General features: G+C 53.8%; 1 protein-coding gene across 1 annotated transcript; it reads left to right on the top strand.

The window, feature by feature from the left end:
- Window positions 1-3: 3 nt before the first annotated feature.
- On the top strand, window positions 4-23,378 carry CTDSP2 (CTD small phosphatase 2). The gene is made up of 8 exons (XM_044226434.1): window positions 4-316; window positions 13,758-13,906; window positions 15,710-15,748; window positions 16,167-16,268; window positions 16,814-16,870; window positions 18,856-18,948; window positions 19,099-19,284; window positions 19,482-23,378. Exons 1-8 carry the CDS (start codon window positions 253-255, stop codon window positions 19,605-19,607), a joined length of 816 nt encoding a protein of 271 aa, XP_044082369.1. The 5' UTR covers window positions 4-252; the 3' UTR covers window positions 19,608-23,378.
- The last annotated feature ends 191 nt before the right edge of the window (window positions 23,379-23,569 follow it).

Here is a 23,569-nt window from a genome sequence, read left to right as displayed (position 1 = left end):
GCTGCTGCCGGGGGATCGGGGCCGGGGGCACCCGGGGAACCGCTGCCCGGGCCGCCTGCCCTCCGTATAGGCCGCCTCCCTTCCCGGCCCAGGGAGGAAACGAGAGCAGGGATGTGAACAGCTGTGGGAGTCCGAGTCTTGGGAGCCGGAGCCGGAGCCGGAGCGGGCCCCCGCCCAGGCCCCCCAGCCCAGCCCAGCCTGCGCGCCCGCCGGTCCTCCCGCCCAGCCAGCCCGGGCCCGTGGGATTGTTAGATGGAACACGGCTCCATCATCACCCAGGCGCGGAGGGAAGACGCCCTGGTGCTCACCAAGCAAGGTAGGGGCAGCAACTTCCCAAAACTTTGCGTCGCCCCCGGCCGGGTGGGGGGCTAGCACAGCCCGGAACCCGAGTCCGGGTCCCTGACCTCGCGGGGATCAGAGCCGGCGATTCCGACCCGACTCCCTGTTCCATCCGCCCCCGCGTCTCTGTCCGCACTCAGACCCCCGTTGGGGCTGCGCGGGGCCCGGGCTCCTGGCGCCCGAGGGGGAGGGGCGTCATCGCGCAGCTGTCACCCTGTCCTGCACACCCTCCCTCCGTACGGAGAGACTGAGGAGTAGCGCTCGAAGCGCGGGTCACCCGCGTCGGTCTTCCTCCCTAGTTGGGAGGTGGGGTCGTCACTTTCCCACACGACGGCGCGCAGCCGCCCCAGGGCCGTGGGGAGAGGGACGGAGGGGTCCCGAGCTGGAATGGAGCCCGAACTGGAGTCGCACTTCCCAGCGCCCCCCTCAAGCCCGAGGTCGCTCTGGCCGCGGGCGGTAACGGCGGTCCTGCGCGACTTGGGACCAAGTTCACCGCCTGGAGGCGGGGGCGGCCGCGGTGGGGGAGGGGCCGAGCCTGGGGGACCCAACGGGCCAGCGCGACACCCTGCGCTGGGCCGGGGACCTCGGCGGCTTGGCGCTCCGGCCCGGCTGCCTCCTGCCGCGTTCTCTGAGCCTCCGAGCCGGACCCCGAGGCCCGGCCGCAGCCCCTCCCTGCCCCGGTGCGCTTCCCCGGGGCCGCGGCTGCACACACAGAGCCGCGTTTGTTTAGCCCGGGAGCGCTGTCCCTGGTTACATAATTCGCCGAATGGCATCAGACCCGGCGTGTTTCTGAATCGCGCAGCGAAAAAGTGCGAGTTCTCCGTGGGCAGCAGTTCGCGGCCCCCGCCTTCCTGAGGGTCAGGTGGAAACGCAAGGGGGTCGCGGGCCCACCCTGGGGTGGTCTTGGGAACCGGAGCGGGGTTAGGCCGAGGCCTTTGCCGAGGGCGGGGAAAGGTCTCGCGGCCCGAGGGTGGAATCTCTCTTAGTTTGGTCACTCGAAGCCCCAAACTCTTTTTCCCCCTCCCCGACGTTCCTCCTCGAGGCTTGAGGAATGTGTTTAAAATAGCGGACAGAATTTCCTCAGGGAGTAAGGACTAGGTCGGGTTTTTTCGTGTTTTTGTTTGTTTGTTTATCTGTTTTGGTTTTTGTTTTCTGGGTTTTTTTTTTCCTGGAGAACTTCCCCGGGCTGGGGCTACCTGGCCCCCCTGCTCCTGGAGAGAGCACGCTCTGCCTACCAAATCCCGAGCATTCCTGCCCTTCCCTCGACCACCCAGAATAGGACATGCAGGGCCACTACTGCACTTGAACATATTGAGGCCTAGACCCCGGTGGGGGGCCAGCTGCGGGTCCTCAGTGTTGCCCACATTCCCCTGTTTGGAAACATTACTCAGCAGGTCACTTATTCCTGGGGTTTGCATTCCCTACTAGCTCCCCCAACTTGCCTAGGGGCAAGCTGAGCTGCTGGTGTCAGCCTTTCCCTAATTCCTGGAGTGGAATGGGGTGGAGGAGCAATGTATGCTTTCTGCATTGAGGGTCCTTCCTTAAATAAGCCTGCCCTGAGGAGGGAGAGAGCTAGCTTTGCCTGATAGAATCCCAAGCCCCCCAAAGCCCCTGCTCCCTGTGCCCTGTGCTTCTGGCTGCATCACTAAGAAGGCTGTGTGACCCCATGGGCCACTTCCCCTCTGCTGGCTGCCTAGCTGTGCTGAGGCCTGAAGAGGGGAGGCTTTCTGTGTTGAGAACTTAGCTCCTGCCTGTTTGCAGTCTCATCCCAGGAAAGGACTCCAGGAGGTAGCCAGAAGTGATGAAGAGATTTGGGTGTGGAAGGATTCCATAGGGGTCCCTTGTAATGACGAGTGGGTAGAACCATCCTCTGCTTCCCTTCTCTGGTCCTGCTCTTGCAGAGGCTCTGGAGGGTGCCTTCCTGGTGAGGGAAACACTCCAGGAGTGAGAGGGAGCAGGACTGCTGAAGGGGCGGCTTACGTATCAGAGTTGCAAGTTTCAGCCACCAGGGCCAGTGGCAGGGAACAGAAGAGATGACAGCAGGAAGCAGAGCAGCTGGCTTCTTGACAGTGTTCAGTTGCTGAAGTTGGTTGGATTTTCTTGGAGTTAACGCTTTTTGTTTTCTTTTTTGTGTGTGGTTTGTCCTTCAGACTTATCCCTGGAGGAATCTGAATTCTCAAGCCAGGAGCCATGGCGCTCTCTCTTTCTCTCCATGTAATTTGACTGCATTCCGGAGAAGACATACTATTTTCCTGGGCTGCTTGGGCACCCAGCAACCAGCAACCAGCAAGCCAACTTTCTGAGTCTCTCATTATTTACAAATCCTGCATCCTTTTTTTTTTTTTTCCCCTCTTTTAAGCGGGGGTGGGGAGTAGATGTTTTAATGATATCCTTTAGGAATTCCTTGCTGTCCCCTCCCATCTCCCCAGCATCCCATCTCTGCCCTGCATCCCTCTGGAAAAAGGGGAAGGGGTATGATACAGGTTATTAATAAGTCAATTTCTAGAAAAAAAAAATTGTTCCCAGTTTGGGTGGCTTTTTAGTGAAGTTGTTTGCCATTACAGGGTTGTTGGGGGTTTTTTTGTTTTGTTTTGGGTTTTGGGTTTTTTGTGTGTGTGTTTTTGTTGTTTTTCCTCTTTAGCATTCAGTTCTTGGAGCCTTAAGGCTGGCTGGGTGTGTTGATGATTCAAAAGTAATTACAGTAAAGGAAATAGAACAAAGTTACTGAAAGCATTGATGATAAAAGGACCAAAATTGGATCATCTTCCCAGACAGATGGGTGAAATGGCTTCCTGATGCAGTGGGGACAGGGTTCTGTGTAACATCAGAAGTCGAAAAGAAAAGTTGATATCAGTTTGGCCAGAGAATGGCCATTTATTACAGCCCCGTATGAGGGTGTAGCCCCACTATTGGGAGGTTATGCCCCGGGCTTTAGAGTTAGATGGGGGAAAGCCAAAAAAATGGGATCAAGCCGGAGTGAGGTGAGAGAGTGGAGGCAGCCTCTTTGGAGCTTGTTGGGACCCATGGGTCCTTGGGGTAGTCGGGACCTTTTTCTTTTTTCAGGAGACCTAGTGACCCTCTCAGTGAGAGATGGTGGTGTGGTGAGTTGTCTTCTCACTTGAGAAACTGCGCAGGTGCCAGTAGCTGACCCTCTGTAAGAGTGAGGATGCCAGTGAGGTTTTTCCAGCTCTTGGCTTTCTCCCCATAAGGAATGTATTCTGCCTTATTTTCTCCTGGAAAAGCTCAAACACCTTTCCTTGTAGTTGTAGGAACAGGTGTTACCGGCGCTTTCCTCCTTGGTTGGCTCTATGTGGGCCTGGGGTGCACGTGTGCCGCCGACTCTTCCTGTCCTCCTCGTCACTCTCCTCTCCTCTCCCTACCCCAGCTCAGCCTTGACCTCTTGGTGGCTCTGAGGCTCCCCCCAAGTCTGCTTTGGAGATGCTTCCTCCATCTTGGAAGTCACCTGTTGTGGTGACTTAGAGGCTGGGTTTGCTCCCTCTGGAAGCCCCCAGGAGAGTGCTGCTAACTGAGCAACGAAGTTGGTGGGTTTCTGTCCTCCCAAGCTGGGAGCTGGAGCTTCTGCTCCTTCCTGTGGGTTTCCAGTGGAGCATGACTTTGGAAGGGCCAGGAAAAGCCCCTCAGAGCGGGCACAGGGGCTGGTGTTCTGTCTCCTCCCTTCTCAGCCATCGAGGCCTTATAGAAGCTGGCAGTGGAGAGGCCGTTGCATCCTCCGTGGGGACATCCACATCCATTATGGTCATGGACTTTGTCAAAATGGTGACTGCTGTCAAAGTCACACCTCTAGCCAGGGTGCATTGCTGCCTTTCCGTGGAGAATTAAATCACAGCAGTGGATGGGGTTGGGGGGGCGGGGAGGAAGGATGACATGTAAATGTGTACATATGTATGTACAGATGTATATCCCTTCCTCTTCCTCCTGGGCCTTCTTCCGGCCAGCTTTTGAGTAATTTAGGCTAGTGTCTTCTATTCCCATCTTGGGAAGTTTGGTGTTTGATTGGGTGAAGTGGGAAGGGCTGGAGGGCCAGGCCGGGCAGCAGTTAAAGTGTTCCTTGTTGTTTCAGAGAACTGTTCCAGGAGCAAAGTTAGTTGCTTCAGACCCAGATGCACATCCCTACTTTTCCTATTCACAGTGAGACTTGACAAATCATGTTAGTGTTTGGAGTGACTTCTTTGTAAAATAGAAATATTGGTATTTACACTTCCACAATGCCTCATACTTAGGAGGTGATTGAGAGATGCTAATGCCCTTCTTTTTTACAGGGCTGGACCCACGCTCTGTTCTTTCTCCTTTCCCCAAAGGACACGGTGCAAACAGCTCAGGATCATGTTGGCTTTATTGTTAAAGACAGGTGGCTGGGGTCAGAGGGGACACTGATGTGGGGGCTTGGGCCTTCTGGAAGGATCAGCCTCCGAGCCTCGCAAACACTGTTGCTGCACAGACCCTGTCTTTGTGCCCGTGTAACTTGGGATGGGATTTTATCTGCACTAACGGGAGCAGCCTGTGCCTTGGGGCATTTGCCGCTCTGCCTGGCGCCTGGGCATCTGGGGGTGGGAGGAGGCTGGGGGGCCATGCACCTCCTGGGAAGAGTCTCTGGAGTCTAAACCTTCTGAGCAGTGCTCAGCCTCTCAGAAATGGTTATCGTGAACGCTTGAGACAACTGTGTGCTGTGTTCTGGCCCCGGCTGCGTTCGCTTTGAGAGTTAATGGACCCAGTGAGATTCACATTTCTTTTAGGGAATTCTGGTAATAAAGAGAGAAATAAAAAGCTGGGGTTTTGAAAAGAAATAGATGTTCTTAAGCTGTGTCTTTGCTGCCTTGGTTTTGGAGTACAACACTGAGAAAGCACAAAAGCAGCAAGAAAATTGTTTTTCGCCGTCTCAGGCCAGCCTGCTTGCAAAGCCCAGAATTAACTCACTCCTCTTGGGGTCACGGGACTGGGTGTGGCCCTGACATGATCCCCTCCCTCTTCTGAAATGGAGGCATGGTTCCCAACTGGGATATAGATGAACTCGTTAACATGTAACTCTTATGAAGGAGCTAGAAATCAAAGTGGAGAAATTGACTTAGAACTGGAAGGCGCTCTGGACCAGAACTGGAAGGCGCTCTGGACCAGAACTGGAAGGCGCTCTGGACCAGAGGCCAACTAGAACAGGGTTTCTTTGTCTAGCAAAGTGCCCAGCCCCTTCAGGTTTGTGTGCCTGCCCTAGGTCTGTTGTAACAGAATGGGTACTCCAGGGAGCACCCAGCCTCCCTCTAGGCAGGAGCTGTGTATGTCTTGTTTTATGGGTCAGCTCTTCTAGGGGTTATCCTTAAACCTGATCTCTGAGTAGACTTCCTGACATTTCCTTTCCCTTTCCAGATGCTCTTGATCCTCCCCCCCTGCCCCCTAAAAATCAGACTTGCTCTTACTCTCATTTTATTCTATACCTTTTTTTCTTAATCTCTTGACGTCTGAATAGCTTTTGCATCCTGTAGAATTTGCTCTTCCCCACCCACACTGTTCTCAAGGAACAAGTGTGGCCCCATTCCCAGTGAGAGCCAAGCAGATTCATGGGAAGGTCCAAATCGCCTAACACAGGCTTATGGAAATGCCTTCTCAGTGTGGTAGTTCCCAGCTCTTCTGTTTCTGTAGCAAAATGGGGCTGGGGCCCCTCCTTCAGAGGAACAGGGGCCTGTAAGAAGAGACAGCAGGCTTGGGTCTTTTGATTCAGTGATAGAGCAAGTACTCCTAGAAAGGAAAACCAGACCCTCGGGTACAAGTCCTCCAGGACATGCAGAAACACTGAGCCAGTGAGATATGGTGGGGAAAGGGACCCAGGGGACACTGGCTGAAGCACTCTCCAGTCCTGGAAGGGTTAGTCAAGGACCTTTAGGCATTGGCCCTCAGCCAGGGACACACATCAGGATCTCCTGTGACACTTACTAAAAATATAGACCCCACCTGGATCCTGCCGAATCAGAGCATGAGCAGGTGGGCCGGGCATGTGTGTGTTCCAAATGCTCCCTATGATTCTGACAAGTGTCCCTGGAGAAGAGCCAGGTAAACACAGCAGTGGCCCCAACTGCCTACTTAGCCCTGAGCAGAAAGAGTCCCCTGGAGGGATCCAGTTTTGCTGTTTGTTAAAGATCCTGTGACTCCTAAAGGGGAGTCCTAAAGTTTTCTGAGTGTGAACGGATAGAATAATGATTCTCACCCAGTAATGATCACAGACTGTAGAGCATTTACCATGGGCCAGGGAGTGTTCCTAGCATTTTATATCTAGTATCTTACTTAATCCTCACACTGACCTGTGAGATAGAAGTTAAGCTGTACTTCACAAATGAGCAAAACCTCAGCTAAGAGCCAAAGCACCTCATCCAAGGCTACATGGCTAGTTAGTGTCAGCCAGGACTCCGACTCCAGAGTCCGGTCCTAACCGTGACCTGCATGGCCTCTCATTTGCATTGTGCATCCCCACTTTTTAAAGTAACCTGGAGCCACCTTGTAAGGGACCCTGTCAAGTAGACCTTTTCCCATTGACCTGTGAGGAAACTGAACCTCAGAGAGGTTGTGCCTCAGGTGAGACCACAGAGCTGTTGGAGACGCTGAAGTGGGGGAAGCGCTGGGTTGCCTGACTTTTGCCTGGGTACTTTCTCAGGCCGACACACTGGTACCGGTTGGCTGGTCCCCCGAGCAACTGAAGGGTGTGGCCAGAGCAGGCGAGTTTCCATGGAGGTAGGACAGACTCTCTGGCAGACTCCTTCAGTCCTTCTGCAGAGGCCAGCCACTAGAAGAAGGAGGAGCTGGTTGGCCAACCTCAGTGAGTGAGAGAGAGAGGGAGAGGGAGAAAGTGTGTGTGTGACAGAGACACACTGTGATTGGTTTGTGGAGTTCCAGAAAAGGCCCGTTCCCAGGCTTGGCCCTGCCACTACCTCTGTGTGACCTCTGGAATGAGAAGATATCTCTGTGGTCTCCTCCAGTGGAACATTTTGAGATTGAGACTGAGATTAGGTTATGACAGTACCTTGTCCTTAATGACTAGCAGTTGACACCAGAGCCAGGACATACCCTGAGGTCCCTGTAAATCTCACAGCTCTGCGGAATAGGTAATGTTAGTTTTCCCATTTTACAGATGAAGAGACTGATACCCAAGGCCACACCTTACATGTGGCAGAGCCAGATTTAAATCCAAGTCCATGGCACTTTGTGTGACCACTATATTGTTCACTGGTTGGAGGAGAGGTGGTTGAGGGTCCCTTTGTCCTGTGCCTCCACTGCCTCATCTGCATCTTACTCATGCATATGTCCCCAAAAGCAGGCTTACAGAGCAGGAGGGTAAAGAGGCACTGGATTCTTCCTGCTTTCCACCGAATCAGGCATTCCAGGAGTCAGCCAGACAGCCAAAGGAGGGCCAAAACCGCCACCGAGAAGGTGTTTGTGTCCTGCCTGCAGGTTTCCCTTAGCCCCCCAGCCTCTAGCAGGGGCCTGCTCAGCACTTCCTCCCGAGGAGGTGGGCAGGTGTAGTTTCCAGTCCCCAACAAGGACAGCTCTGCCGTCACTGGCATGTGTAGGGCAACGCCTCCGGCAGACACAGGAACAGAATCCAGCCCTTCGGGTTCTCCCAGATGGTGTCTCTGGTCTGGCTCAGCTGCCACTGTGGGCCATCAATCACTTCCTGACATCCACTGAGAGCCCTCTGGCGTGGGGCTGGGGGCCGAGCCTGCTGCTAACACTTGTGTGAGGAAACGGCCCCTCCATCCCAAGTCCAGGACCTGTTGCTCCTTCTGGGAGCCCTGTCCCCACCCCAGCATGTTTTTGAAGTATTATTTTGGTTTTTTTTTTTTTTTTTTTCTTTTTAAGATTTATTTATTTATTAGAGCAAGAGCTGGAGGGGCAGAGGGAAAGAATTACAAGCTGACTGCATGCTGATCATGGGGCCAATGGGGGGGCTTGATCTCAGAACCATGAGATCACGATCTGAGCTGAAACCGAGTCTGTCACTTACTTGACTGTGCCACCAGGTGTCCTGAAGTAGGATTTTAAAGTATGTTAGAGTGACCTAGGAGGGTGTTTTGACAATAACATATAAAGGCTGATGGATAAAGTATCTCGATCATGTTTAGAAGTTGCCAGGAATCCCTGCTCCCAAACCAGTCCTTCTCAAGGGAACATCCCTGAAATTGAAGCCATGTGTTGAGATCAGTGACCAGATTGCTAAGGGGACAGGGAAAGGGCAGGAGACAGGTAGCTAGTGACCTGTAACACACACACGCACACACCGCAATACAGGCGGTGTAAGACCCAGGACTGAGAAAAAACCTTCTGTCTTAGTAGAAAGGGAGATGCAAGGAGCCCTCCAGCCCAGAGGAGGACTGTCAGAACACCCCTCGAGTAAAACAGCCTGGATGCCAGCCGCAGGAAGGGCCCCAGTATAGAATGTGCTGCTGTGAGCTAAACAGCATGGCTAGAACTACTTTTAAAGGTCTGTGTGGTCAGATTCACAGCTGTGTTTGGGGAATTTTGGGAGCTGGTGCTGAGCTGATTGAGGCCCTGTCTGCCTTGTCACCTGAAGAGAACAGTGTCAGCAGTTGGGCATTGTGGGAACTGGTATACGCTTCCCATTGTTTCCAATCTCTTCTGTGGGGAGGATGTCTAGGCATCTCTCAGCCTCTTGTACTCCTGCCGACTCACCTGCTGGTCCAAGGAGCCCTTCCGTCCACCTGGCGCTTCAGGGCTATCCTTAGCCAAGTCCCAGATGCCCCTTGCTGTGGACCTGGGAGGACTCCTCTCAATGGGGAGCCCCAATCAGACGTGTCTTGGCTGCAGGGCCCAGGCAGCTGGCCAAGAAGGGCCGGAAATGCTCCAAATACTCTCCTTCCTCCAATTGCTAAGGGGAGGGAGGCCCCTGAGAGAGGCCATTTTACAATGATAGCCAGACTAAATCCTTTGCTATGGGGGGATGGGAAATGGTGGGGAAGGAAGTACTTATGAAGGAACCAAGAAAGCATCCTTCTACGTGAATGGGCTTGTTAAAATCCAATTGCCTGAGAGCTTGCCTTCTGCCGGCTCCCAGGCGGATGTGTGAGGAGTTCCTTCGCTGGGATGCGAAGCTGTGTTGTTGGCAACAGTGATATCTGAACCTGACCTTCAGAAGAAGGTTAAAAATAGTGTTGTCCTGGCAAAGCCAGTCTCCGTGTGTGTGTTGGGGGGTGGGGTTTTGCGCTTGCGCAGCAGACCTGTACACGCACAAGCTTCTGCGTGATGGAAGCAAATACCGTCCTCATCTAGTGCTTCTTGGGGGCAGCAGTGGTTGACAGAAGGGGAGAGGGCACTGTTCATCTCAGGTGGAACAGCCTCACTGGCTTTCCTGTTCTTGAAGAATATCAGCCATGGTGTTTGCAAGCTGGAGAGCAACTTTCCTAGTGGGTTTAGAAGTAGGTATAGGGGTTGTTTTGACTTTTTGAAACCTGCTCATGATCAGAGTTCCTTTGACACCTTCCTCACATCTCCCGGGGCAGGAGGGCCCCCAGTGTCCAGTTGCAGGGCTCCTGCAGCGAGGTCCGGTGTTGCTCAGTGGTGGTCATCGCCCCTTAGATAATTCAAACGAGCACATCACTGAACCATAGAATCTGCACAGCAAGTTTTGTTTCTCTCCATTCAGGAGAGGTCTTGGTGTTGTCCCAAGTCTTGGATGCAGAGACCAAGGCTCAAAGAGGCTGTGTGTCACAGTCAGTCACTGGCAGAGTCTAGCCCCCAGCCCAGGTGACCCTTAGAGCAAGGGGTGTGTCCCGCGTCCCATCTCGTCTTCACCCCCTGGCTTGGTGGGAAGGCTTGCAGTAGTGAACTGGAAGTGAGGCCCGGCTTCCTTGTCCTCAGCCACCTGCTCACTTTCTCCTTAAGCCAGAGTGCCTGTCATTAGGTCTGTGCTGCTCTCTGACACTGAGCCGCGTACCAGATGTTTGGAGCAGAGAGAGCAGGTGTGCCTCAGCAGCTGGCCAGGGGAGCAGGAGGGCTTCCACAGAGCATGGGGAGCAGAAGGGTGAAGGAGAGAGAGCAGCTGGTTATAGGGCTGCATGGCACCCATTGGAATCCTGCCCTCCCTGGATTGGAAACCATGTACAACGAAATCCCCAAAGGCCTGTAAATCCTCTTGTGCCTGGTGTTCCTGTCTGCGAGGGGGGACAGTGCCCCTCGCTGTCCCATGGCAGAGGGGTTAGGGGTGGCCTGCCCCTGGCTGTCAGGGACACAATACTGAGTGCTAGCTTAAAGGGGACCTCTGAAAGGCTCTCTGACACAGGTTTCAGATCCCACTCTGATGAGTGTTCCCCCTCACCCTTAAACCCACTCACTGAACAAAGCAGGTTTGGGGCCAAAGCTCCTGTCTCCAGCCCCTCCCCCTCTCCTTCCCCCATTGTCCTCTTGATTTCCCAGAGGTATCTGTCAGTCAGAGCAGGTGCAGGGCTGGAATGGGGGTGAAGCAAGCCCTGCAGTGGAATCCCAAAGCCTTGTACTGTTCACTTCTTGCAACCTTTCACGGTCTGCCCAAGGGAGCAGCTAAGAAGTGGGGGCTGGGCCCCAGACTAATCCTTTACCATCCTACTCTAGAGAGGAGTAGAACAAACCTACTAAGAGACTGAGAGGGCCCCACCACCTCGCTGGTGTTGTAGGGATAAATGCTCGTGATACCCCTGAGCCCGTCAGGGTGAGGAGTGGGTAAGAACTCTGGCTCTGGGTTAAGGCAGATCTAGCTTCAAATCCTGCCTCTGCTGTCCTTCTCCCTGTGTGATCTCTAGCGGTGTGACCTTTCTGCTTCAGTTTCCCTTCTGTAAAATGGGGAATTCGTGCCTACAGTTGGGTCTGTACTAAGGATTAAATGAGGTAATGGTGTCAGAGTTGGCACAGCATCTCAGTAAACATTCCCAGTAAACATGACTGAGGCCCAGAAAGACTAAGTGGCTTCCCGTAGGGGCTCAGCTCCTTCAGTGCCCACCTTCCTGTCATTCCTTAATGGATGCTTTTTGTTGTTGTTGTTGTTGTTTCTGCCTCTTCTGGGCTGTTGCACACCAGTGAAGGCTTCCACAGGTCCTGGCTCTGTACAGGTGACAGGGCCCTGGAGTTCTCAGAGTCATTCACTCCGCCAGTGACAGTCACTGAGCACCTGCTGTACACAGGGCCAGAAGCTGGGGAATGTACTCAGCCAAGGCCATTGGAGGCCCCGTCAGGAGGCAGCCATGTTGAGGGGTGGCTGAAGAGGCTGTGATGGATTCTCAGAGACAGTGTTCATAAGGACAAGGAGGACAGAGATTCTGGAGAAGGATTGAGGGCAGTGGGGCCACAACAGAGGGACATGTGGAGTATTGACCTTGCTGCCATGGGCTTGGGGCACCCTCCACAGGCGCCACAGCTCTGTGCTCTGCTCAAAGCACCTGCCCCCAAGGTCAAGGCATTTGCAGTCTCTGAGGCCCAGGGGCTGCCTGGTTGCATTGTGTTTTTGAGAAGACCTCATCCCCTGCTGAGTCCAAACCAAGCTGAGGAACCCCTACCCCCACCCCGCCAGGCTCTGTGTCTGAGGCTGAAGTGCGTCTGCCTGTTGGGCCTCCCGCAGTGGGCACCAGCGAGGCCTCTTTTTGGCCCCAGCCAGCTGCCCCTTTCACCCCCCCTGCCTCTCAGGATTACTTAGCCTTCACAGCATCTGTCACTAAGATGCTGAGTGCGTTCTTGATGGCCTCTCTTCAGGAAAGGCCTGGGCTGTGTGGCCTTTTAAAAAAGGCTCCAGGCCTGGGTTAAGCCTCTGATTGTGGTTCTGCGTAAAGAAACCATAAACCAAAGGAAGAGTGATGGTTCAGCTTTGGTCTTGGAGCTTTGTGTCAGCGTCTGCCTGCGTGCCTGATCTCGGGATTGAAGGTGGGCCATGAAGGCAGGTGGAGAAGCCGTCCTTTGCCTTTGGTTGCTGCCTAGATTATGAAAAGTCAGGAAAAGTCCAAGGAGCCTCTCTCATCCTGCTCTTTAGGTGCTTGGCTCTGCTCTGAGGTGTGTCTCTTTGATACAGGGACCTTGCCAGGGGATGAGGGGGCCCCGGTACATCTGTTGGTTTTCTCTCCTCCACCCCAGGAGCACAGGCAGCCCGCACTTGGCTATTAAATGAACCTCTCCTCACCTCTTTGCAAGGACCTTTGGGCTCTGAGGACTGAGCCCTGCCTTGGTTCTGGGTGGGTCCCACCACATTGGCTCCCCCTTCCCTTCCTAAAGGGAACAACTCAAGGCAAGTCGTCCTTAGTGCCACATTGTTTGCCTTTTAACCCCCACAGTGACAGGTGTTTCCAGATTTATTTTCTATTTCCTGCGCTGTTAGCCTGCGTTGTACGGTGAAGTGGGCGGGTTGAAACCTCAGGCCCCTCCCACCCAGGCTGAGACCGGAGCTAGGGACCATTTGGGCTGCAGTTGCGTGGCGCCACCTCCTGGCCACAGTCCCTATCACTTCTCCCTACGCTTGCTCCACAGTTGCCCGAACAGTTCCTGTAAAAGCAAAAGGCACTTAAAGATACTCTGAAGTCCATTTCTGGTTGATCCCATAATGGCCGTAGCTGTTTGTATGTTTGGCTTTTTTGGGGCTGCCCCACCAAGCCTCCTATTCAAATGGCTTAGTATTTCCGAAGCCTGAATTACCAAGGTAGGAATGAGCCCCTCCAGTCTAGAAGTCGGGCCATCGGTCTAAAACCCAACACCAGGTGTGTTTCCCCAGGGGTTGGTGTTCCTGTGGTGTACAGGTTAGGCCTGCCTGTGAGGGGAGAGAGGAGGAAGGACAGCGCTCTGGGGGAGTGGAGAGAGGGTGTATGCAGCTTCTTCCTTGGGGCTGCAGCTGTCTGTTTTCTCATCTGTTGGCTGCAGCCTGGGCTGTTCTGCTGCTGCTGCTGACCCGGCCTCTGGGGACACTGACCCAGCACAGACCCACAGCCCCACACTTAGCCCCAAAAGGGTCTAAGTGTCTCCCTTGTCTGGAGCAGCTAGTTCTTCTGCAAAGAAGAGAACCAACTAGGGCTGGTCAGGGACTGGGGGTTGGCCTTGGTAACTTTTACTGGTGAGGGGACACTGCCTGCTACCAGAGTGATGGGACCCCTGGATTCTGTGTCTGACCCCATCTTTGGGTGCCTCTGCTAGAGTGCCTGTCCCCTGCCATGAAAGGAAGGCCAACTTCTCTGCATATCATTTCCCAAACCGGAGAGTGGTGATTCCTGCTATTTCTGCTCTAGAGAGATGCTGGACTAAAGCCGCACCCTCCACTGTGGACTGTACTTGGTCACCGGCCAGGCCCATGCTGTGGGCCCTGCTGGGGTTTACAGCTTGGAGGGAGGTGGGTACAGGGTGCTTGTGGCCACAGTGGTCCTGTAGCTAATGCCTCATCATTCCCTCTGCTCTAGGCCTGGTCTCCAAGTCCTCTCCTAAGAAACCTCGTGGACGGAACATCTTCAAGGCCTTTTTCTGCTGTTTTCGCGCCCAGCATGTTGGCCAGTCAAGCTCGTCCACTGAGCTCTCTGCATACAAGGAGGAAGCCAACACCATTGCTAAGGTAGCTAGAGGAGGGTGGCGTGGTGCCGGCAAGGAGAGGGCTACTGGTGGGGGCCCCTGCAACTGTGACATGTGGGCAAGGTAATCTGCCCTGAAGTCTCAGAGATCTCTGGCTCAGAGGCCCCTCTCTGTCACTCCCAGACAGGCCATCTCCTTTCTCTTGGCTCTCGTTGTGATACGGGCTATGTGACTCTCCCTGTAGTTTCTGAGGGCCCCTGCACTCCAGACCCTTCCAGGTGCCAGGAACGTGCAAGGCGTTTGGTGTATATTGTCTCATGTGATCCGGAAGTTAATCAGTATTCCCACTTACGCACCTGGAAACTGAGATCCAGAGGGTGTGTGTAGCCCCCGAAGAGTTATTGGCTAATAAATAGAGTTGGAGCTCCAAGTTCTGTGGCCATGTAACATACAAAGCTTGTCTTCCAAGTTACTTGACACCCTGGGAAGCAAGGAATTGAAATTCTGCCACACCCTCGATAACCTTTTCTAGCTCTCTCACCTGTCCGGGGTGGGGGGCAGGTATTGGGGAATGTCTTTGAGCCTCACAAGGAGCAGAAGGTGTGTCTGGCATTTCAAGGGTAGGGACAGCCCAGACCAAAACCCCATCTGCCCCCAATGCCGTTGGTCACTTCTTTCAGGAACACCAAGGTCTAGCTGTTTTTCTCTCTCAAGACCAGGCTGAAGATACGTGCATCAGCGCGTTAGCCAATGGGGGAATTGGTAAATAAAGTGCAATGTGACAGTATTACTTAGCAATTGATTTTTACAAAGTTCATGATAACATGGAAAAGTATGGAGTTGCAACATTAGGTTGAAAAGCAGAATGTGGGCGCCTGGGTGGATCAGTGGGTTAAGCCACTGCCTTCGGCTCAGGTCATGATCTCAGGGTCCTGGGATTGAGTCCCGCATCAGGCTCTCTGCTCGGCAGGGAGCCTTCTTCCTCCTCTCTCTCTCTGCCTGCCTCTCTGCCTACTTGTAATCTCTCTCTGTCAAATAAATAAATAAAATCTTTAAAAAAAAAAAAAAAAAAGAAAAGCAGAATGTGAAATTACATATTATGGGGGGGAACTGCTAAAACAGACTTGAAATACAGTAAAATGCCAACGTTAAGATTTTCATTTTTCTTCAGGGTTTCTATTAAGAACACATACCACTTTTTACAACCCTAACATTTTTATTACTGGCAGAAGGCCAGGGAAGCTTTCTGACCTCTCTATACTCCACTTCCCCTCATGTTTTAGGACTCACAGTGTAGGTTCACATTGGCATACTTGATGTTTTATAGGGGCTCTGCTGCCCTCCCCACACGGTGTACCCCAACCACCCACCCACAACGGTGTCTAGAAAACACACCACAGTGAGGAGTTCCGATTTGGGTTCTGCCTCTGATTCCGTGTCCCGGCATCAGCAACTGAAGTTCCTGCTACTCAGTTTGTCCAACAGAGAGGCAGTGGCAGCTGAGAACAAAGAGATACTGCCTTCTCCGTCCTTCATCAAATCTGATGTCGAAAGGCAGCTCTGGCCTTTCCCCTTTCCTGTCCAGCTCTTAGGAAAAGTCACTTTTGGGGTTTCTGGCTGGCTCAGTTAGTAGAGCACGAGACCCTTAATCTCAGGGTCATGAGTTCAAGCCCCACATTGGGTTTAGAGCTTACTCTAAAAAAAAAGTCACCATTTTATGTCAGAACCTTCCCAGGGGCTGGGGTTTTGCTACAAAAATAACCCTCTGGGCCTGGGGCAGAAGCTGTGGGCTTGAGCTGGGATGTCGTTGGCTGGTGGGCACTGACTGCCTCCTTTTCCCCCACAGTCGGATCTGCTCCACTGTCTCCAGTACCAGTTTTATCAGGTAGGTGAATTGGATAGGGGACATGTTCAGAGGCCCCAGACCTGTGATCACATCAGGTTATACACTCGTTCCTCAGTGCCTGGCTGGTGCCACTGCCTTGGAAGCCATTTGTCCCAGAGATTTGCTGAGGGCCCACTGGGTACAAGGTGTTAGGTTATGGGGGGAATAGCTGACCTCCATCCCACACCAGCCCTAGCCTGCATCTCAATGTTCAGATCATTTCGTAGTCCAGTGGGAGGCTGAAGCTGAGGAGCCAACTCTCTTTCTCTATCTCTTGGCCTTCAAAGGGCACCTCTTCTGGGTTGAAGTTGAGGGTCTTCTGTGTCTTGCAGTGACCCCAGTACTTCTCAGAATTCTGCTGAGAAGAACACTTGGGCTTTTTTGGTGGCAGACCTCAGCCATCTGGCTCTGGTTTCAGATCCCCGGGACCTGTCTGCTCCCAGAGGTGACAGAGGAAGATCAAGGAAGGATCTGCGTGGTCATTGACTTGGATGAAACACTTGTGCATAGCTCCTTTAAGGTAGTTCCCCATCTGGAGTTCTTCCTACACACCACTCTGTCTGTCTTGTGTGCCTGACTGCAGGTGCTAGGGGGCAGCCTAAAGCTGAGGGCAGGCTGGGGACCTCTGGCATTTTGGCCATACTGGCATCACAGATGCTCAGAGGCCACACTGAAGAACATGGAGTAGGAATCCCTGCTCCCCCCGGTCACTGCCACAGTCTTCATCTGCCCCTAGTCACATAGCCCGGAATCCCACCAGGGCTCTAGACAGGACAGGCCTGTGAGAGGGTTGGATTCAGCCCAGGACCTGGCCTCCCTCCATTCTGTCAGGTCTGTTAACTCAGGCACTGAAGCTGTCTCAGCTCAGGTAGAATTGGGGGTGGCGGTAAGTAGGGAAATCTAGGAGAGGCTATTGTGCCCCTTAATGGGGTGGTGGGAGCAGCTTCCTGGAGTGTTTGCGCTCCGTCCCTCCCCAGCTCTCCCATGGGATAGTGCAGCAGCTGTGGCAGAGGTTTCTTGTCTCCTTCCCCTTGTGCTGACCTCATTAACTTTTCTGCCTTCCAGCCAATCAACAATGCTGACTTCATAGTGCCTGTAGAGATTGAGGGGACCACTCACCAGGTGAGCTGCCTGCCAGGCCACAGTCGGCCCAGAGGCCTCGGGCTCCTCCTCCCCTCTGATGCGCACCATCACGGGGCCCTCTCCTGCAACTTCAGCCCCTCCTTTCTTGCTACCTCTCGCACTCTGGGCTTTCTGATCTTCGAAACGGTTCAGCCTCTCATCACCCTCTAGCTGTCAACTTCTTTTGCTTTGCAGCCAAGCTGTTTAAAATTAAGTATTTCTCAATATGAGTAATGGGTGCCATTTACTGAACACCATCTCCCAGCCAAGGTAGCCAGTGCTGTTAAGTGGCATCTTCTCTAATCCTGAAGAGCTGGTTGTCTGCCCCTTACAGGCAAGGAAGCCAGGGCTCTCCCTTTTATCTCCTCCCCGTGCCCACTGACTCCCATCTAGCAAGTGGATTTCTTCCTCCCCTGCCCCGGTATCTCATCCTCCGTGATCTCCCTTCCCTGAGGTCCCCATCCTGGATTTCGCCCCAGTAAATGCTGTCAGAGAGCACTTAAATCCAAGTAAGCCCAGCCTCTGGCCCTGCATAACCTGCTCAGTCCGGGCTCATGCAGTGTTAGTAGTGAAAAAGCAGTTACTCTGAACACTTGCCCAGAAGGCCTGCCAGCCGGCCTGAGAAGCAGAACCACCAGGAACAAGGCCTTGTTAGCCCTGAAACTGTCCATATGGCCCGGTGGGATAGAAGACTTACCTGAGGCTTCCCTGGGGAGTCACCACTGTCCTGTGTCCCTTCGAAGCTTTTGTCCCCAGCACCACCGGCCCTTCCATCTGAGGTGACATCAGGCCTAGCACAGCTCCTGCTCGGAACCAGGGTTGGCTCTGGACTGCCCAGCGTCTGCCGAGCTGAGCTTTACATCCATCTGAGGTCATGGAGTTGCAGAGAACCTGCAGAGAGAAGGCGGCGTATTTTCAGACAGGCAGATCTGTACAATAAACTTGATTGAGAGGGAGAACCCTGCCTTATGAGAAAGGGCTGAGATTAAAATTGGGCGGCTACCTCCGGAAGGCGGGTTTTCAGCAGAGAGCAGGGAGGGGATGCCAAGCTGGATGAACAGCCAGGAAGAGGGAGGGACCTGTTCGAGGTTGAAGAAGTGGCACCTGCACGGGTGCCAAGCTGTGGCTCCTCAGCGCAGAGGGGTCCTGCTGCAGAGCCACCAGGGGTCTGGTGAGTTGGTGGCCAGTTCAGGCCACCGCCAAGTAGGGAGAGGCGTGGCAGGCCCGTGCCAGTTGAGAAGGGAGTGACATGGATAACAAGCTTTGAAGGAATGCTTCTTGTAACATCGAGGCTGGCTGAGAGGGGGAGATCCTGGAGGCGGGGAGGCAGTTAGATGCGGAGTGGTGAGGGACATGTAGTTGACGAACCTTTGAGGCCAAAATGTGCAAGACTGTGAGAGGTAGACATGAGAGTGAGGGGTGGCCGGCTGGGCCAGGCGCAAACGGTGGGGCACGAGAGCAGGACCTGCAGGGTATCTGACCCACAGTCCCTGAGGAGAAAGAGTCACTTCTCCCCGGCACATTCCCAAGAACTGTGTCACGGAGAGAGGTTTCACGAGTGTCTGCAACCTTGCCTGATGGTGACCTGGACACTGTCCCGCCAGAGCCAAGGACAGGAAGCTCCCACAGAGGCTGTGGCTGGATTCAAGTAATCCAGGATAGGCTGTTTCCGTCTGTGAGGCCTATTCTTGATTACTTGTTTCTGGAGGCAGCTGATGGTTCGCCGCCTGAAACCAAGATGCTTCTGGGACATAGGCTTGTGCGTTTCTGCCTTAGCAGGGTCATGGGTGGGCTGCCAAGCCCACAGAAGCCTTGTGAGGAGGGGGTAGCAGTCTGTGGGGCAGAAGGTTTCCAGGGTGTAGGGGCCCGACAGAGTGAGGTGTGACTCTGTTGGCCATTCTTTGTGGAAATGGGGACAGTGACCCATGCTGCATGCTTCCCCAACAACGGGGATGCCTCCAACAGGCCTCTCTGCTTTTCCTCAGGTGTATGTGCTCAAGAGGCCTTACGTGGATGAGTTCCTGAGACGAATGGGGGAACTCTTTGAATGTGTGCTCTTCACTGCCAGCCTAGCCAAGGTACTGGGGGGGGGGGCAGGAGGAGGAAGCAAGAGCACCTGTGGTGGCTACATGGGTTGGGGGGGCGTCCAGCAGCTCCTTGCTTGTCCGCGGGCAGCCCCAAGGGGAGCCAGGACTGCATCTGGACAAAAGCATCTTCTCTGCTACTAGTATGCCGACCCCGTGACGGATCTGCTGGACCGGTGTGGTGTGTTCCGGGCCCGCCTGTTCCGGGAATCCTGCGTGTTCCACCAGGGCTGCTATGTCAAGGACCTCAGCCGCCTGGGAAGGGACCTGAGGAAAACCCTCATTCTAGACAACTCGCCCGCCTCTTACATCTTCCACCCGGAGAATGCGGTGAGTGGTCCGGACACACCCACGTGCAGGGACTGGGGAGTCTCTATCCCAGTGCAAGGGAGGGGCAGGGCAGTGGAAACCTGGGCTTTTCCAGAGGAGCATACCACCCAGCTGCTCCCAGCTAGCCTCCTGGGGCTGGGGCCAGGGAGGGAAGAACTGGCGGTCGGGAGGCTAACGCTGCCTTTTCCCCATCCCAGGTGCCCGTGCAGTCTTGGTTTGATGACATGGCAGACACTGAGCTGCTGAACCTGATCCCGATCTTTGAGGAATTGAGTGGAGCAGAGGATGTCTACACCAGCCTTGGGCAGTTGCGGGCCCCTTAGCCTTCCCTGCTTCCAAACAGTGGCCATCCCAGTAGGAGACTTTCCTACACTGTGCCTTTATGATCAGCCTGACGGAGCAGAAGCTGAAGCATCTCACCAAGTGGGGCCTGGAGGAGAAGTGACTGGAAAGGGCTTTAGGACAGGATAGGTGCCAAGTGGGCACGTAGCAGACCGACGACTCCCAGAGCTGCCTGCTCCCTGAGTTGGGTTCCCAAGTGTGAGAGAGAGAGAGAGAGAGAGAGAGAGAGTGTGTGTGTGTGTGTGTGTGTGTGTGTGTGTGTCTGGTCTCTGTGTCTGTGTGTCTCTGTGTCTCTGTGTCTCACCCTGAACTGTGGCCCCACGATACGTGTTCAGGTTGAGGGAAAAACTGAAAGATCAAGACTCCCCAAGTTAGTCTGCCTCCTCTCCAGTCACCCTGAGAGCCCCCGCGCTCGGTAGGGATGAAGACTGTTGAAGGCTCTGTTGCCAAACTCCTGGCCTTTCCTTGGTGTTAGAAGGCTCATGCCAAGGAGAAAGGGCAAATCAGAGGCTGCCTTCAGGTATCCCAGGCACACGCCTTTCTGATACTTTTCTCCAGCCAGCTACTACAGACAGAACGACAACATTTCTGGAAAGAAAAGCTTGTTTCCAGAACCAGTAGCCCCAGCATCCATCAAGTCCTGTGGTCTGAGGGCTGCACATGCCTCCAGCCAAGTGCCTGGCATGGACCCTTTCTGTGTCTCCCCAAGGCTTGGGTGCTGGGCCTGCCTTCCTCATCGCCTAGCCATAGTCTTGAACCTTTGGGGAAGGAGGTCTCCTCCCTGGCCTGGAAGAGGACAAAATAACGTTTCCGTTCTTTTGACTCTCTTTTAAAATTCTCTTTATAAACATGGGAGTGTTGGGCCTGTTTTGTTTCTGACAAAGCTGCAGTCCTGGGCCCGAGATGAATGTGGGAGGCCCTGGGGGTGCATGGAGGAGGAAAACTCCCAAACCATGAATGTGTGTGTCCCCTTGGCTTGTAGATCAGCTGAGCATGGGACCATGTCCCTAAGTCTGCTCTTCAGGGATTCTCTGCTGGTGCTGGTGTGAGGACTTCTATTCCAAAGTCTGGGAGGGTCGCTCGGAGCCCATGCCCGCCCTGCTTCTCAGGCAGGGCTGTTTCCTGTTGTCTTCCCCCCCCCCCCCCCCGCCCCCAGGGCCTGGTCTGGGCCTCTCACTCACTGCTTCTGTCTCATCCCTCCTGCGCCGTTGCTTTTTTGCTCCAGGGCCTCAGAGGCACTCCTTTCCCTGGCTGAGAAGAGGGGCATTCTCTTCATTTCCTTTGCCACCCTAATGCACATGCCTCCTGCCTCCCGTGACAGGTGTGAGCGAGCCCTTTACACACCTGGGCTTTGCGTGTCTCTCGCTTTCCGAGTTTCTTAGTAGCGAATGCTTTGAAAAATTGCCACAAAATGGAATTTTCCTGAGGATGGAGAAGGGGAAGTGCTGCTGTAATTGGGAGCACAAGGGCATCCCAAAAGGCACCCCCACCCCAGCATCACTGCCTTAATTACGGCCTCCCCTGGGGCTGGCTGGGGTTGTCTCCTGTTCTCCCTTCCTCCTTCCGTCCCTCCCTCCTCCTGGGGCAGGAGGCAGTTCCTCTCCCCATCTCTGCTTTCCCTGGAGGCAGGGGGTCACAAAGCATTTGAGGACACCCCCCAGTCAGGACTCTTCCCTGTTATCCTTTTCAGTGTCCACATACTGGGTTCAGCCTGAGGAATTGGCCAGTTTTGAGCCAGCCAGGTGGTGGGGCAGCAGCTTGGTCTTCTGAGAGGTAGTGGGCTGACTGGCATCATTCTCTAAGCATTTGGTATCAGCCCCCCGCCTTGTCCCAAGGTTGTAGGGCCATGTCTTTCCCACTGGTGTCACAAAAGTGGAACAGAGTCCCTGGTGACGTGTGGTCATTTCCCCCAGTACCATTCCCCAGTGTCCTTGGGGTCCTACAGGTAAAGGAAGAGGGGTCCGGTGCTAGCCAGGAATGAGACCTCCTGAGGGGAAATGGGACTTTCTGATTCTAAGGCCCTCTCTGGGCCTTTATCCTAATACTGTGGAAGGGGCCTCTCTCCCAGGCCCCACCCTGAGGGTTAGCCTCTGGGCCAAATCTGCCACCAGGGCCCAGCCAAACTTTTCTAAGCAATAAGCAGCTCTAAGCCGATCCAGTTTTAGGACCCTTTCTGCCCTGCTTTGGGTCTCCCATGTTTTTCCCAGTGAGGGAAGAGCCTGTGGGCTCCCCCCCGCTTTCCTAACAGGCTCATCCAAATGCTCCAAGTGTGACTCATGATTACAGCCCAGGATATCTTGGTGAGGGGTGTCCCTGCTGCTTCTGCATGAAACCCCTGCTCTCTAGGCCTTGTTCCCATCAGAACCCTGCCCTGCCCACCTGCAGGTCCTCAGCAGGAATATCCTATTCCCTCTTTCCCCCTTCTCCTGCTACTGGCAGAGAAGGAACTTAGCCAAATAAACCTAAACAGGGTCCATCCATGTGGACCAGAGCCAGCCTGAAGTCATTATTTACTGTCTGGTTTCCAGTTTCACAATGTGTTAGGAGCAAGTGATGATTGCCAAACGCTCCTCAGAGGGATCAGCCAGCCTCTGTGTGAGAGAAGGGCAAGATTGGGAGGGAAGCAGTTTAGCCCAGAATCTGTTCTGGGGCTTCCCGTCAGCCCTTCCTGTTGGAGGCTATCCTCAAGAGGCAGTAGGCCATTGTGCCTGGTCAGCCCCAACTTGAGCCATACCCAGAATCTGCCCACCTGCCAGCTTCAGTTCTTCAAGGTGCCTCTTCAGGGACACAGTGTGTGTGTGTCTCTCTGATTGGGCTTCTAAATCAAAAGCCTGATGTTCGTGTCCCTCTCATAGGGGGAGCTTTGGACACAGGACCAGTCTGGAAACAGTCAAGGGAAGAGTTTCCACTCTGCACATTGTAGAGGGGATGCTCTGTAGGCCCGTGGGTCCTTTCCTCTAGAGAGGTTGAGTAAATTTGCCTTCAGTTAACCCGGGACCTTCTGTTTAGTTCCCTCCTGCCTCCCAAAGATTTTGACCATTTTGTTAAGTGTTTCAGCTCACCTCTGTGAACAGTGGCCAAGAAGCATCTTTGTGCTAAGAGCATGGGAAGTCTATAAAGGCAGTTGTTCCTTGGGAGACAGATCCTGTTCAGATCTGCTGCCCCTGCCCTGTTCTTGAGGCCTCCTTCAGGAGGGCAGCCCTCCATGTAGGGCTGTCCCAAATCCCATGTGCCAGCCAGGCTAAGTGTCTGTGGAAGGTAAGCACCTTTTCCCCTTCAGGTCTTCTGTTGGTTACCATTGCTATTCCTCAACCACTTTTTGTAAAATGGGGTTAGTTTTGTCTTTTTTTTTTTTTTTTTTTTTAATGCCAATAATTACTTGCATTCAAGCAGAGGAGGGAAGGCAGGGTGACCTGCTGTCCTACGCCCTGCTCTAGGTCCTGCCCCTGGAGCAGACCCTCCTCTTTGGGCCCCATGAGCTTCGCTTATAGTTATCCCAAGTTCAACACATTCCAAGTCCTGCTGCTTTCCCCCTCAAGATGCCATGTGGAGGGCAGAGGATCTGCTTCCCACTGTGACTGGGCTGTGGGACTCTGACTACCTTGCTTACATATTCATGGTTTGATAAATTTGTTGTATTCAAAACTTGAAATGTAGAACGCCATTAAGTGTCTGTTTATATTTTTGGAATATTTGTATTACTTACAATTAATTAATAAAAGCGGGTTTTAAAAACCCATCCAGAAATGGGAGCTGCTTCCTTTCCCTGCTGTTGTTCATTTGGGCAGTCACCAGCACATGCTTCTTCCCTTGCCACCCCTGGCATCGGATAGAGTTGGCGCCCCCAAGCTGGGTGAGCCGTCGCCTCCGGCTGGGGACCAGCCACACACTCAGCACCTCAGTGCTGCTCTGCTCAAGGTTACAGAAGTTGGACTCTCTTTCT

The sequence above is a fragment of the Neovison vison genome, chromosome 12 (assembly GCF_020171115.1).
Source record: "Neovison vison isolate M4711 chromosome 12, ASM_NN_V1, whole genome shotgun sequence".
Taxonomy (NCBI): domain Eukaryota; kingdom Metazoa; phylum Chordata; class Mammalia; order Carnivora; family Mustelidae; genus Neogale; species Neogale vison.
Note: the sequence above shows the minus strand (reverse complement) of the source record. Positions and strands in the feature narration are given on the sequence as shown.

What these genes read in the sequence shown, in the direction of transcription:
- CTDSP2 (XM_044226434.1), top strand. Translation starts at nt 253, where the DNA reads ATGGAACACGGCTCCATCATCACCCAGGCGCGGAGGGAAGACGCCCTG. An exon ending in AAGCCAACACCATTGCTAAG is followed by an intron (nt 13,907 to 15,709) that starts GTAGCTAGAGGA and finishes TTTCCCCCACAG; the next exon opens with TCGGATCTGCTCCACTGTCT. An exon ending in TCCAGTACCAGTTTTATCAG is followed by an intron (nt 15,749 to 16,166) that starts GTAGGTGAATTG and finishes CTCTGGTTTCAG; the next exon opens with ATCCCCGGGACCTGTCTGCT.